The sequence below is a fragment of the Thermobia domestica genome, chromosome 5 (assembly GCF_964235325.1).
Source record: "Thermobia domestica chromosome 5, izTheDome1.hap1.1, whole genome shotgun sequence".
NCBI lineage: Eukaryota > Metazoa > Arthropoda > Insecta > Zygentoma > Lepismatidae > Thermobia > Thermobia domestica.
Window position 1 is genome coordinate 296,163,351 of NC_137458.1, and position 14,350 is coordinate 296,177,700.

General features: G+C 33.9%; 1 protein-coding gene across 1 annotated transcript in view; it reads left to right on the forward strand.

Annotated features, from left to right (window-relative positions):
* The window catches only part of LOC145684923 (sialin-like), a 270,897-nt gene that overhangs the window by 130,716 nt on the left and 125,831 nt on the right, over positions 1-14,350 (forward strand). The window contains exon 6 of the mRNA XM_081757275.1: positions 11,707-11,849. Coding sequence (XP_081613401.1) covers positions 11,707-11,849 — 143 coding nt within the window. The remainder of the gene's footprint in view (positions 1-11,706; positions 11,850-14,350) is intronic.

The following is a 14,350-nucleotide window of genomic DNA, read 5'->3' on the forward strand; positions in this document are numbered from 1 at the left end:
GCCCCCTCGAGATTCATGTAAAATTGATTCAAATACAGTTCTTCGCGGCCCAAAGTGTATTGTACTAATTTTAGCGGAAGATACTAGTAATTTCCATATTTCTGGGCCTTCATATATCCGGTATTTAATTCATACATTACTGTAACGCTCGGACACAAAATTCCTTTGAGTTTCTTTAGATGTAACTGGACATGAATGTGGGCGTGTACAGAACAAATTCGATTAAGTACTGCTTTCTGATACATGTTACCTACCCCGGCCACCATATTAGATTCAACTTTCGGATTTTCAAATGAGAACAGGTTGAAGTGATATTTCAAATTCATGTACAATTTCCTCGGAAACTCACTGGTGTAGTGAATTTTAGAGTAGCTTGTACCATTTGGAAGATATTGCATGTAAAATTCCTCCAGGTACTTCGCGAATAGATATTGTAGAGTAATATCAGTTACGCTTACGTTTTTGATGTTGACAAATCAAAACAATTTCTAACTGGAAAAAATCGTAGGTATAAACAAACTCTTTACAACATTAGTGTCATAATCTTATTTCATTTCTCTGAGTGGTTGTTATTACTTCCATGTAATACTATAAAAAGGAAGTATTGTATTAACGGTCCAAATGCCTAATGTAAATCCAGATACGACCAGATTTGATGAAGACCTACGATTTCCGTATCGACATCTGCGTGTCTGCGTGTATGTACGTTCAGAGAATATTTCATCAACGATAAATCACGTAGGGCCCTGCACAACTTTCTATTTGGTTCAATATTCGTGAAGTGCCTGACATTTAACATGTAATACCTTGCAAATGGTACAAGCTACGGTAACATTCATACACCAATGAATTTTCGAGAAAATTGTACATGAATTTGATGTATCATTTGCATCTATTCTCATTTGAAAGTTGAATCTAATATGGTCGATCCAAGATGGCGACTGGGGTGGGCAACATGTGTCAGAGAAGCAGCAATTGATATAATTTGTTTTGCATATGCCCACATTCATGTCCAATTACATCTAAAGAAATTCAAAGCAATTTTATGTCCGAGCATTATAGTAGTGTATGTTTGAATTCTGGATATATGAAGGCCCATAAATATGCAAATTACTGATGTGGGCCACTAAAATTAATACAATACACATTGGGCCTCGGGGAACTTTGCATTTGAATCAATTTTGCAAGAACCCCGAGGGGACACTTCATAAAGGTACCTTGTTACTAAAGAGGAAAAGCCGCAATTGAAGTTGGTGAGGTTGAGAGATTTTTACCACAATAAGGGAGGGTAAGATTGAGTGAACGTGAAAGGTTTGAAATTGCATAAGAGGGAGAGAGATGTTAGTAGAGTAAATGAAATCGAGCGAAACCAGCATCTATAATGGTATGTAGGTTTGATTTTATCGGGGGCCCCGGGTTCGATCCCAGCCCCCGCCAAGTGAATTTTGTGGTGGACAAACACCGTGTGCGTGGGTTTTCTCGGGGTTCTCCGTTTCCTCTCACTTTCTTCATTCCACCATTTCATTCATTACTCATCATCACCGTCTCCTTTAGCCTAACCGGCATAACCGTGGGACGTAAAACTCAAAGATTTCATTTCATTTCATTTTTTATTTTATCGATATAAACTTCATTGTTACTTTACCCGGTTACGACGAATTTATCTAAAAGTTCCTAGTTTCAAAGAGTAACTTCGAAAGCATTTTTTAAAACAAGTCAAAGTACATTTGGTAGTTTTGCGAATTATAAAGCATTTAGCAAGTGAAAGTCAACAAAAGTAGGTTAAAAAGAATGAAACGTAGGTTAAAAAGAATGAATACCAACATTTTATAAAGTTAATTTTTCATTAATTTCAATTCACACTTCGTTATAAAGTTGCCCTAAGTTCGTTTTTTTTATGTAATAAAGAAGTACTTAAACCTAATTCAGTAACTGTTCGAAATGATATAACAGAATACAATTCAAAGTTACTTTAGCATTTACCTTTCCAATTTTTACAAACTATCTTCTTCACAAACGAATATACATACATTACAATGGCATACATTTGATGTTATAAATTAAATGTAAAAGGCCTAGATATTCATGTCTAGCACAAACTAAAAAAAAAAAAAAAAAAAAAAAAAAAAAAAAAAAAAAAAAACATAAATCGGCAAATCTGGCCATAGAAGAAAATGATATCATACATTACGAACCATTGTCAATAGTGACTAGTGTTGTAAAATTTCCGGAAATTTTGAACAGATTGGTAAAAAAAACGATTTTTCCGGTTTCTTTCCGGAAAAATTGGCAAAATAACAAAAATCTTTGTATTAGGTTAGTTTTACTAGTAATGGAACAGTTTTTTTCGAATGCGTGAAAAATATAAATTAAGAAATTCCAATATTGTGAATATTTAAAAAATAAACATTCGAAAATAAAACTGTTGTTATTATTATTGAAAATTAGGTAATAGTCGGAACTCATTTCCTTTATACGCCTTTTAGTCGTTTACTCCTGGTTGTGCATTAATTACAGAACTTTTACAATTTCATACACATTTAACACCACAAAGCGTTTGTGCTGCAACAAATAGTGCTCTTGAATGAAACTGAGTTCTTAATGTGCTCTTTGATCTGTTGAAATTTTGTTAATTTTAACCAAATTACTTCTTAATCGAAAGAGCAGTAGGCAAATTTCACTAATATTCATGGACTAAGACATATAATCACTATCTAATATTCTTATACTCTAATATACATACAAAATTTTGTATGTAAACAAATACCTGTTTTCTAGTGCGACAAATTATCTACATATATAAAAATGAAAGTGACTATATTTGTAACTTAACAACTCTTGAACCTCCAGACTGTTCTCGATAAAAATTTTCAACATAGATGAGGTTCGGGCCTGGAATGAATTTTACCATATCACTTTGAAAATGCAACTTGGAGGAAGGAAGTGCGGATATATATTGAAAATTACCGATCTTAGTTGCGAACTCATAGTTTTCGGAGTTGCTGAGATGAGATGAACACTGACATTTCCGATGAAGCTTAAATTCAAAATTCAGCACTGCAACTTGGGGGAAGGGGAGGGGGAGATACATAAAATGATCAAAAAAGACCGATATTAGTGTCAAAACCATAGTTTTCGTGGTTGCTGAGATGAAAAGTAACCCTTCTGATGCTGTTTAAATAATAAAAAAAAAATCAGGGGAGATATATAAAAATGGTTGAAAATAGCCGATTTCATTGTCGAATCCATAGTTTTCGGGGTCGCTGAGGTGAACTGTGACACTTTCGACACAGTTTAAATCCAATTTATCCCCACAAACTGGGGAAAGATTTTATATATATATATATATATATATATATATATATATATATATATATATATCCGTGTAACATGGGTTCCTGTCACCACGGCATGGCGAGTCCTCAGATTAAGGATCGGGAAGAAAGCCTCTAGATATAGAGGTTAGCTGCGAATATACTGAATAAGCAGTCGAGGACAGCCGACTAGGAGTGGCTGGACATGACATGAGATTTTGGAACTTGGAATATTAGAAGTCTTTATAGGGCAGGCGCGTTAAAATCCGTAACGTGTGAGTTAGAGAAATACAGGATGGACCTAGTAGGAGTTCAGGAAGTTAGGTGGAGCTTTGAATTCCGGAAATTTTATGTTCTTTTACGGGGAAGGAAGTAAAAATCACCAGTTAGGAACAGGGTTTTTCGTCCACAAACGAAAATTACCAGCAATTAAACGGGTTGAATTTGTTACTAACAGACTTTCTTTTACTACTCTTAAGGGACGGTGGTGTGATATTATTGTTTTAAATGTACATGCCCCAACTGAAGATAAGGATGACGATATAAAAGACAGTTTTTACGAAGAAGTGGAACGGATATTTGACCAACTCCCGCGATATCATATGAAAATTCTATTAGGGGATTTTAATGCGAAGATAGGACGAGAGGATATTTTCAAACCGATTATAGGGAACGAAAGTCTGCATAAGGAAAGTAATGACAACGGTGTTAGACTCGTGAACTTTGCTACATCCAAAAATCTAATCGTGAAGAGTACAAAATTCCCACATCGCGACGTTCATAAATACACTTGGACATCACCAGACGGAAAAACAAATAATCAAATTGATCACGTTTTAGTAGATAGAAGAAGGCAATCTAGCATAATTGATGTCCGGTCGTTTAGAGGGGCTGATTGTGACACTGATCACTACCTGGTAGCAGCGATAATACGAGAGAGATTATCGTTGAATAAAGGTAATATTCATTGTCCGAAAACGGAGAGATTCAATTTAAAGAAATTAGAAGAGAGCCAGGCAAGACAGGAATACCAGATTGAAGTTTCGAATAGATTCTCGGCTTTAGAAGATTCCGAGTGCACTAGTGTTGAGGATACCTGGATTGAAATTAGAGATAGCATTAAAATTTCAGCAAAAGAAAATTTGGGACGCGCGGAAATACGTAGGAACTAACCTTGGTTCGACCAGGAATGCATTAAACTAGCAGAGAAGAGAAAACAGCCAAAATTACGCTGGCTACAAAATCCGAATGAAATAACTACACAAAATTTCGCAGATACCAGGCGGGAAACTTCCAAAACTTTTAGAACAAAGAAACGCGATTTTTTGTAAGCTAAAATTAAGGAACTTGAAGATAATAGTAAAAATAAAAACATCCGGGACATGTATAAGGGGATCAGCGAATTTAAGAAAGACTATCAACCTCGTGCTTATATATTAAAGAAATCTGACGGTATAGTTCTCACTGACACGAATAGCATCTTAAATAGATGGAAAGATTTCTTTGACGATTTGCTTACAAGCAACCAAAAACTAGTGTGCGTGGAAAAAAGGAGATACACACCGCAGAACCGTATAGTCCAGAACCCAACCGAATAGAAGTAGAAACCGCTGTAAAGAAATTAAAGAAACACAAATCTCCGGGTGTAGATGAAATTCCGGCTGAGTTAATTTTAGTTGGAAGCGAAAAATTGTGGAACATGATACACAAACTCATTCTCCTTATCTGGAACAAGGAAAAATGCCACAAGAGTGGAAAGAATCAATCATTGTTCCAATTCACAAGAAAGGCGACAAAACTGACTGTAATAATTATCGAGGCATTTCTCTTCTGTCAATATCTCATAAAATCCTTTCAAATATTCTATTAGCAAGATTGACCACATACGCAGATGAAATTATTGGAGATTATCAGTGCGGATTTAGACGAAATCGATCAACTATCGACCAAATATTTACCATTCGCCAGATACTCGAAAAAAAGTGGGAATACAGTAGCCCGGTACATCAACTATTTATTGATTTTAGAAAGGCGTACTACTCGGTTAGCAGAGAAACATTATACAACGTTCTTACAGAACTTGTAATACCGAGAAAGCTAATTAGATTAATTCAGATATTTTTAAATGAATCCCAAAGTAAAGTCCGGGTAGGAAAATTTTTGTCCACGAGCTTTCACGTCGAAAATGGCTTGAAACAAGGAGATGCGTTGTGGCAATTATTATTTAACTTTGTTCTAGAATACGCTATAAGGAAAATCAAAGCTAGCAACCAGGGCCTAGAGTTGAACGGTATTCACCAGGTTATGGCATATGCTGATGATGTAAATTCAATAGGGGATGATAGGAGAACAATAGAAAGAAATGCAGAGATCTTATTAAACGCTTGCAGGGACATGGGTTTAGAAGTAAATGCAGAGAAAACTAAATACAGTGAAACCTGTCTTTAGCGAAATCGAGCGGGACTCGCAAAAATTTCCGTTAAAGTCAGGTTTCCACTTAATAGAGGTAGACCTTTCCTTTTAAAAATATACAATAAATATGCTTATAACGGACATATTGAGAAAATACTGTATGTTGTTGTGCGTAGCTTGTTCAACTAATTAGTAGCTTTCTTCTACTAATAAATACACACATAAAAAACACCTTAAAATGAGCACAAAATATTCTATGCATTCCTGCTTGCTGTATACATTGTTGCTTGGCTGCTTGACTCTGCGCACACACTGCAGCCTGAGAAACTACATTAAGTAAATGAGTCATTTTTCCGTAAGGCAAATTGTCCAGAAAGGTTTAAAAAAAAAGCGAAGACGTTATTGCAGACAGTGTAATATATATGTTTGCTCCTCATAGAATGTCTAAAAATTTTCTAAACCCTGTAGTCCGGAACCCAGAATTTTCCGTGAAAGGTTTATTTTGCTTTCCGTTGTCCGCGTAACACAGTTTCCGCTTAACGAAGGGATTTCTACACGTTTTTTGCTCCAAAATTCATGGGACCGTGAAATATTTCCGTTTAAGACAGTTTTCCGTTTAATAAAGGGTCCGTTGAAGGCAGGTTTTACTGTACATGGAAGTGCGTCGGGACCGTAATACAGCAAATTATAGATGCGTTAAAATATTAAATAATACTGTACTTTTGATAAAGTGGATAGTTTCAAATATCTAGTATCAATATTAACAGAAGAAAATCATATCCACGAAGAAATCAAATGTCGACTAAAAGCAGGGAATTCGTGTTACTATTCGGTTCAAAATCTCTTGTCGCGAATTCTGTCGAGGAATTTGAAGCTTAAAATATACAAAACGATAATCATGCCTGTTGTTCTGTATGGCTGCGAAACATGGTCGCTTACTTTGAGGGAGGAACATAGACTGAAGGTATTTGAGAACAGAATCCTGAGACGAATATTCGGGCCCAGGAGGAGCGGGAGTGGAGAATGGCGGAAACTTCATAACGAGGAACTGCATAATTTATATGGTTTGCCCAACATTGTTAGGGTCATCAAATCCAGGAGGCACAGATGGGCAGGTCATGTAACCAGAATGGAAGAAAGTAGAAGCGTTTTCAAAGTCTTAACTGGAAGTCCAATTGGAAAACGACCATTAGGAAGACCTAGGCGCAGATGAGAGGATAATATTAAGATGGATCTCGCAGAAATAGGAATACAAAGAAGAAACTGGATTCAATTAGCTAAGGATAGCAGTCAGCGGAGAGCTTTTGTGAACGCGGCGTTGAGCCTCCGGGTTCCATAGGCCATAGAGTTATATATATATATATATATATATATATATATATATATATATATATATATATATATATATATATATATATATATATATATATATATATATATATATATATATATATGATGCAAAATAATCGATATTTGTGTGAATCCGCAGTTTCCAGGGCCGCAGAGATGAACACTGACATTTACAATGCAGTTTAAATCCAAATTCAACGGCGAAACTTTAGGGGGAAAGGGGTGATACATAAAAAAATATCGAAAATGGCTGTTATTAGTGTCGAATCCAAAATTGTCGGGGTCGCTGAATTAAACAGTGACAATTCTAATGCCATTTAAATCCAAATTCAGTGCTGAGACCTGGGGGCGAGGGAGAGGGGAGATATACAATTGATCGAACATGACCAATATTAGTGTCGAATCCATAGTTTTTGGGGTTGCTGTGATGAACAGTAACAGTTCCGATGGCATTTAAATCCAAATTCAGGTCCGCAACCTGGGTAGGAAGATATATATATATAAATGACTAAAAATGGCCGATATTAGTGCAAAATTCTTAGTTTTAGGGGTCGCTGAGATGAACAGTGACATTTCCGATGCTGTTTAAATCCAAATTCATCCACGCAACTTGGGGGTGGAGAGGCATATAAATATGATCATAAATGACCGATATTAGTGTCGAATCCATAGGTTTTGGGGTCGCTGAAGTGAATAGTAACACTTCCGATACCGTTTAAATCAAAATTCATCCTCGTAACTTGGGGGCAGGGAGACGGGAAATATATATATATATAAATAATCGAAAATGACCGATATTAGTGTCGAATTCATGGTTTTGGGGGTCCTCAGATGAACATTAACACTTCCGATGCTGTTTAAATCCAAATTCAGCGCCACAACTTGGGGGAGAGAGAAGGGGTGGATATATAAAAATAATCGAAAATGGCCGATATTAGTGTCGAATCCAGTTTTCGAGATGGCTGAGATGAACAGTGACACTTCCGATGCCATTTAAATCAAAATTCAGCCCCCATTTGTTACTCCTAAAGGGGGAGAGTGACATGTAAAAGTAATTGAAAATGACTGATACTAGTGTCGAATTCACAGTTTTTTTGTTCCCTAAGTTCATTAGTAACAGTTTTGGTGCCCTTTATACCCAAAATGAAACGTATTCTCCTCGTGCAAAGAACGGGTATTCTGCTAGTCTTTAATAATAACGAACGGAAATTTCACATGTTAAATTCTTTAAATATATTTGTCACTGTTCAACTTCACGCACTTGTGCGGTGTATGTATGTACATCTAAATAAGATCATCTCTCTTTTTGAATTGTTCGAAAAATATAATTACAAATAACAAAGAGGGATTTTTTAAAATCAGAAATCAGAAAACTAAAAAATAAAATTAAAAGCTGTTGCTTTAAGTATTTTTCCTGCTAGCGAAATACGTTGTATATATGCTGCAGACACGTTACAGCAAATACGCGTAAGTTTAGTATCAGGCGAAGAAATAGTTTTTAAATTATATTTTCCGAATATTTCCGAACAAAAGATTTTTTTAATGGGTTCAAAATTTCCGGAAAGTTTACACAGCACGAGGAAGATACGTATCTCCATAAAATATATATTTGATTTTAATATACTGGTATTAACTAAAATGATTCTGGCTATGTTATTTTAACACTTCCCTACCATAAAACAGTAACTTTAAAAGATCACTTAAGATAATTTATATGTGTCTATATTAATTAATCTAACTAGGATTATATTTTAGGAACTTTTGTAGCCATAACTCCATTCTATCATTGTGCTAACTTTAAAGGACTGGTACAAATATATTTGTTGCTACAAAATTTCCCTATTCTAATACATCATCATCATCATAGGTATTCTGCCTTTATTGGCAGGTCACTTGCCGCAGCTGAGAAGCTTTCACGCTCCACGGTCCTCCGCTAACTTCTTCGTCTTCACGTATGATCTCTCTGTTTTTATATCATCCATTAATTGTAGTCTCCTTCGCCCCTCCCTCTCTTTCCCGACACCATACCCTCTAGGACGTCCCTCATGATACAGTCTCTTCTTAGGCAATGTCCCAACCAGTTTCTCTTCCTCTTCCTAATAATATCTAAAAGTGTTCTTTTCTCACTCACCATTTCTAACACTCTCTCATTCGTTTTGCGCTCGACCCAACTAATTCTTTCCATTCTTCTTCACACCCACATTTCGAAGGCTTCCAGTCGATTTTCATCACCTTTACGTAATGTCCACGTTTCCGCCCCATACAGTACAACACTCCACACGAAGCATTTTATGAGCTTTTTTCTCAACTCTTTCTTCAAGGTCCCACAAAACAGACTTTTTTTCCTCCTAAAGGCTTCTTTCGCCATTCCTATCCTTGCTTTTATTCCACGTTCGCACTTCATGTTATTACTAAGAATACTACCCAGATATCGAAAACTATTCACTTGTTCTATTTTCTTCCTTTCTACTTTTATATTTGACACAGACCCCTTCGTTCCAATATTCTAATACAAGAAACCTAACTCTCAATGACCCTAACTGTAAACTAGTAAATATAAAATAGTTTTCATTTTAAAAGCATAATGTAGTAAAATAATCGAATATTTTAATTTTCCCCAATTTTTCCGTTTTCTTCCACGCTCGGTAAAAAACGGTAAAAAACTGGTTTCTACCCAAAATTTTCGTTTTTTTCCCAGGCCTTTAGAACACTAATAGTGACATACACATATTGTTATAATTTTCCAGCATTGTCTCAAATTATTCCCACTATGGTATCAGACAACGAGAAACTCTTTGAAGAATTATTTTAGCTAAGTGAGTCTGAAGTTAGAAATATTTTTTTTTTTTTGATTTCCAAACATGCAACCTCATGGGGTCAGGTAAAGACTAGGCGGAATCAATATAACGGCTTACGGAGTGAATCTAAATTGATCCTCCAATCAGTCCTCGATTCCAACAAGCAGATCCATGAGAACGATGTAAATTGATCACTCCCAACAGTGTCAACGATTTTGTTTTCAATAAAGAGCCTAACAGAAACACACGCACCTGTTCCTGGGAACGAAAACAGCATTCTTCATAAGTCTCTCTAATGAGGATGTCCATGTACTGATATGTGTTGATGGTTACTTCATTTGAAGCACCAAGTTAGTATCAGTTCGCAGAGATAATAAAGATTTGCTTATAATAAATATTTACTAAAATTCAGGGAAAGACGTTTAAACGTTTAGTAAATTCAGTGTGTACTTATAATAAAGATTTGCTATAATCAATAAAGGTAAACGTTTATTAAATACAGTGTGTACTTATCATAAAGATTTGCTATAATCAATAAAGGATGTTTAAACTTTTATCAAATGCAGTGTGTACTTATCATAAAGATTTTCTGTAATCAATGAAGCACGATTAAAAGTTTAGTAAATGCAGTGTGTACTTATCATAAAGATTTGCTATAACCAATAAAGAATGATTAAACGTTTAGGAAATGCAGTGAGTACTTATCATAAATATTTGCTATAATCAATAAAGGATGTTTAAACTTTTATCAAATGCAGTGTGTACTTATCATAAAGATTTTCTGTAATCAATGAAGCACGATTAAAAGTTTAGTAAATACAGTGTGTACTTATCATAAAGATTTGCTATAACCAATAAAGAATGATTAAACGTTTAGGAAATGCAGTGAGTACTTATCATAAATATTTGCTATAATCAATAAAGCATGTTTAAACTTTTATCAAATGCAGTGTGTACTTATCATAAAGATTTTCTGTAATCAATGAAGCACGATTAAAAGTTTAGTAAATGCAGTGTGTACTTATCATAAAGATTTGCTATAACCAATAAAGAATGATTAAACGTTTAGGAAATGCAGTGAGTACTTATCATAAATATTTGCTATAATCAATAAAGGATGTTTAAACTTTTATCAAATGCAGTGTGTACTTATCATAAAGATTTTCTGTAATCAATGAAGCACGATTAAAAGTTTAGTAAATGCAGTGTGTACTTATCATAAAGATTTGCTATAACCAATAAAGAATGATTAAACGTTTAGGAAATGCAGTGAGTACTTATCATAAATATTTGCTATAATCAATAAAGGATGTTTAAACTTTTATCAAATGCAGTGTGTACTTATCATAAAGATTTTCTGTAATCAATGAAGCACGATTAAAAGTTTAGTAAATGCAGTGTGTACTTATCATAAAGATTTGCTATAACCAATAAAGAATGATTAAACGTTTAGGAAATGCAGTGTGTACTTTTCATAAATATTTGCTATAATCAATAAAGGATGTTTAAACTTTTACCAAATGCAGTGTGTACTTGTCATAAAGATTTGCTAGAATCAATGAAGGACGTTTAAACGTTTAATAAATGCAGAGTGTACTTACAATAAAGATTTGATAAGATCAATAATACACGTTTAAACTTTCAGTGAAATTTATCAGCTTCTGGGAGTTCATTTGACAGATTATGTTTACAATACTCGTTTATATAATACTCTATTTAGCACTGATATTAATTTTAAAAGAAGAGTCTTGAAGAGACTGGAAGCTTCTGAGATTATAAATGATAATTGTTTTTATTTAAAGTTGTTGCTATTATGATTACTATTCCTTCAGGTATGATTGGCCTAATATGGGTGTGCCTTTGGCTAATATGTGTACGAGCAGGACCAGAAAAAGATCCTTATCTTTCACCCACAGAACTCAAACTCATTCAATATTATCTCAAGAAAGAACTGGAAGGGTCTTCAACTACACAGGTAAAAAAAAACATATTTCTAAATAACATTAAAATAACAATTAGATGGAGACACACTATGAAGGTAATTGTGATGTTTCAAACTATAGCTGGCTTTATCGACATTAATATAATATTTAAGTTACTCTGTATATGGCTATGAGGGAAAAGCTATGAGGGAAAAGCTTGTATACCAATACACAATTTCCCCTCATACCTATTCTGTCTAGCAATACAAAACTTGGTACATACATTTCTTATCTCCTATAGTATTTTTCGAAATACATCTAGAGTGGGTAGTTTTGCCCGGAAATACTCCAGATGGGTCCAAAGTTGATGGGAAGGATTTCTAGAGGGAATTTTGCCGACATCCTCCCAATTTTTCCTGTTCATGTGCGTTATTAGCCCCAATATATAGTACCTCTGGCAAGTTTCCTTCATGCTGAAGAGGATGAACTATAAACCATGACATTCTAATGAACAGTGTTGATGCAATAGCTATTTCACTGCGAGTCTACGATTTTCTTTATACTAACAGGGTCAATGGGCCCCAGGATCTTACTCCGTTGTAAACGGCACCTAATTTTTTGTGCATGAACAACAAATCTTTGTTATGCTTATAGAATAGACTAAGTTTGATTAGAAAGTCCTGTCGACACGTTCATATCCTTTCCTTCTTAGTAAAATTTTCCGCAATGCAATTGCTGCTTACAACTAAAGCAAGAACACAGACTTGTTAAATGTTAATTTGAAGCATAAGAAAGTAAATGATGTGAAGGTTAAACAGCTACATTGCAAATGCAGTATGTACTTATCATAAAGATTTGCTAAAATCAAGGAAGGATGGTTAAACGTGCTTCAATAAATATTTGCTAAAGGCAATGAAAGACACTTAAACGTATAACAAATGTAGTGTGTACTTGCAAATAAAGATTTGCTACAGTGAATAAAGAACAGATAAATGTTTAGTAAATGCAGTGTGTGCTTACAATAAAGATTAGCTAAAACCATTTAAGTACATTAAAATGTTTAATAAATAGGGTGTGTACTTATAACAAAGATTTTCTGAAATCAATAAAGGACGTTTGAACATTTAGTAAGTACAGTGCGCACTTATAATAATGATTTGCCAAAATCAATGAAGGACGTTTGAACGTTTAGTAAGGCAGTGTCTACTTATAAAAAAGATTTGCTGACATCAATGAAGGTTGTTAAAACGTTTAGTAGTGCAGTGTGTACTTAAAAATATTTGCTAAATTCAATGAAGGGCGTTTAACTGTTTAGTAAATAGAGTGTGTACTTATAATAAAGATTTGCTAAAATCAATGAAGGTATGTTAAACATTGAGCTTCAATAAAGATTTGCTAAAAGCGATGGAAGACATTTAAACGTTTAATAAGTATAGTGTGTACTTACAATAAGATTTGCTACAATCAATAAAGAACAGTTAATGTTTAGTAAATGCAGTGTGTACGTATCAAAAAGATTTGGTAAAATCTATAAAGGTTATTGAAACGAGTAGTAATGCAGTGTGTACTTATAATAAAGATTTGCTAAAATGAATAAGGACGATTAAACCTTGTCCTTAATAAAAAATTTCCTAAAATCAATGAAGAATGTTTAAACGTTTAGTAAGACAGTGTGTACTTATCAAAAATAATTCCTAATATCAAAAAAGGTTGTTAAAATATGTTGTAATACAGTGGGTACTTATCAAAATGATTTGTTAAAATCAATAAAGAACGTTTAAACGTTTAGTAATTGCTGCGTGTACTTATCAAAAAATTGCTAAAATCAATGAAGGTTGTTAAAGCTTTTAGTAATACAGTGTGTTCTTATCAAAAAGATTTGTTAAAATCAATGAAAGACACTTAAACGTTTAATAAATGTAGTGTGTACTTACAATAAATATTTGCTACAATCAATAAAGAACAGATAAACGTTGGGTAAATACAGTGTGTACTTACAATAAATATTTGCAAAAATTAATAAAGGGGAGTTAAAGGTTTAGGAAATGAAATGTGTGCTTACAACAAAGATTAGCTGAAACCATTGAATGACATTAAAGCGTTTAGTAAATGCAGTGTGTACTTACAATAAAGATTTGCTAAAATCAATAAAGGGTGTTTTAACATTTAGTAAGTGGAGTGCGCACTTATAATACTGATTTGCTAAAATCAATAAAGGATGATTAAATGTTGTGCTTCAATAAAGATTTGCTAAAATCAATAAAGGGTGTTTAAACATTTAGTAAGTGGAGTGCGCACTTATAATACTGATTTGCTAAAATCAATAAAGGATGATTAAATGTTGTGCTTCAATAAAGATTTGCTAAAATCAATGAAGGATGTTTAAAGTTCACTAATGCATTGTGTACTTATCAGAGACTTGCTAAGATTGATGAAGGTTATTAAAACGTTTAGAAATAAAGTGTGTACTTATCAAAAAGATTTGCTAAAGTCAAAGTAGGAAGTGTAAGCTTTTAGTAAATGCAATGTATATTTTTAATAAGAATTTGCTATA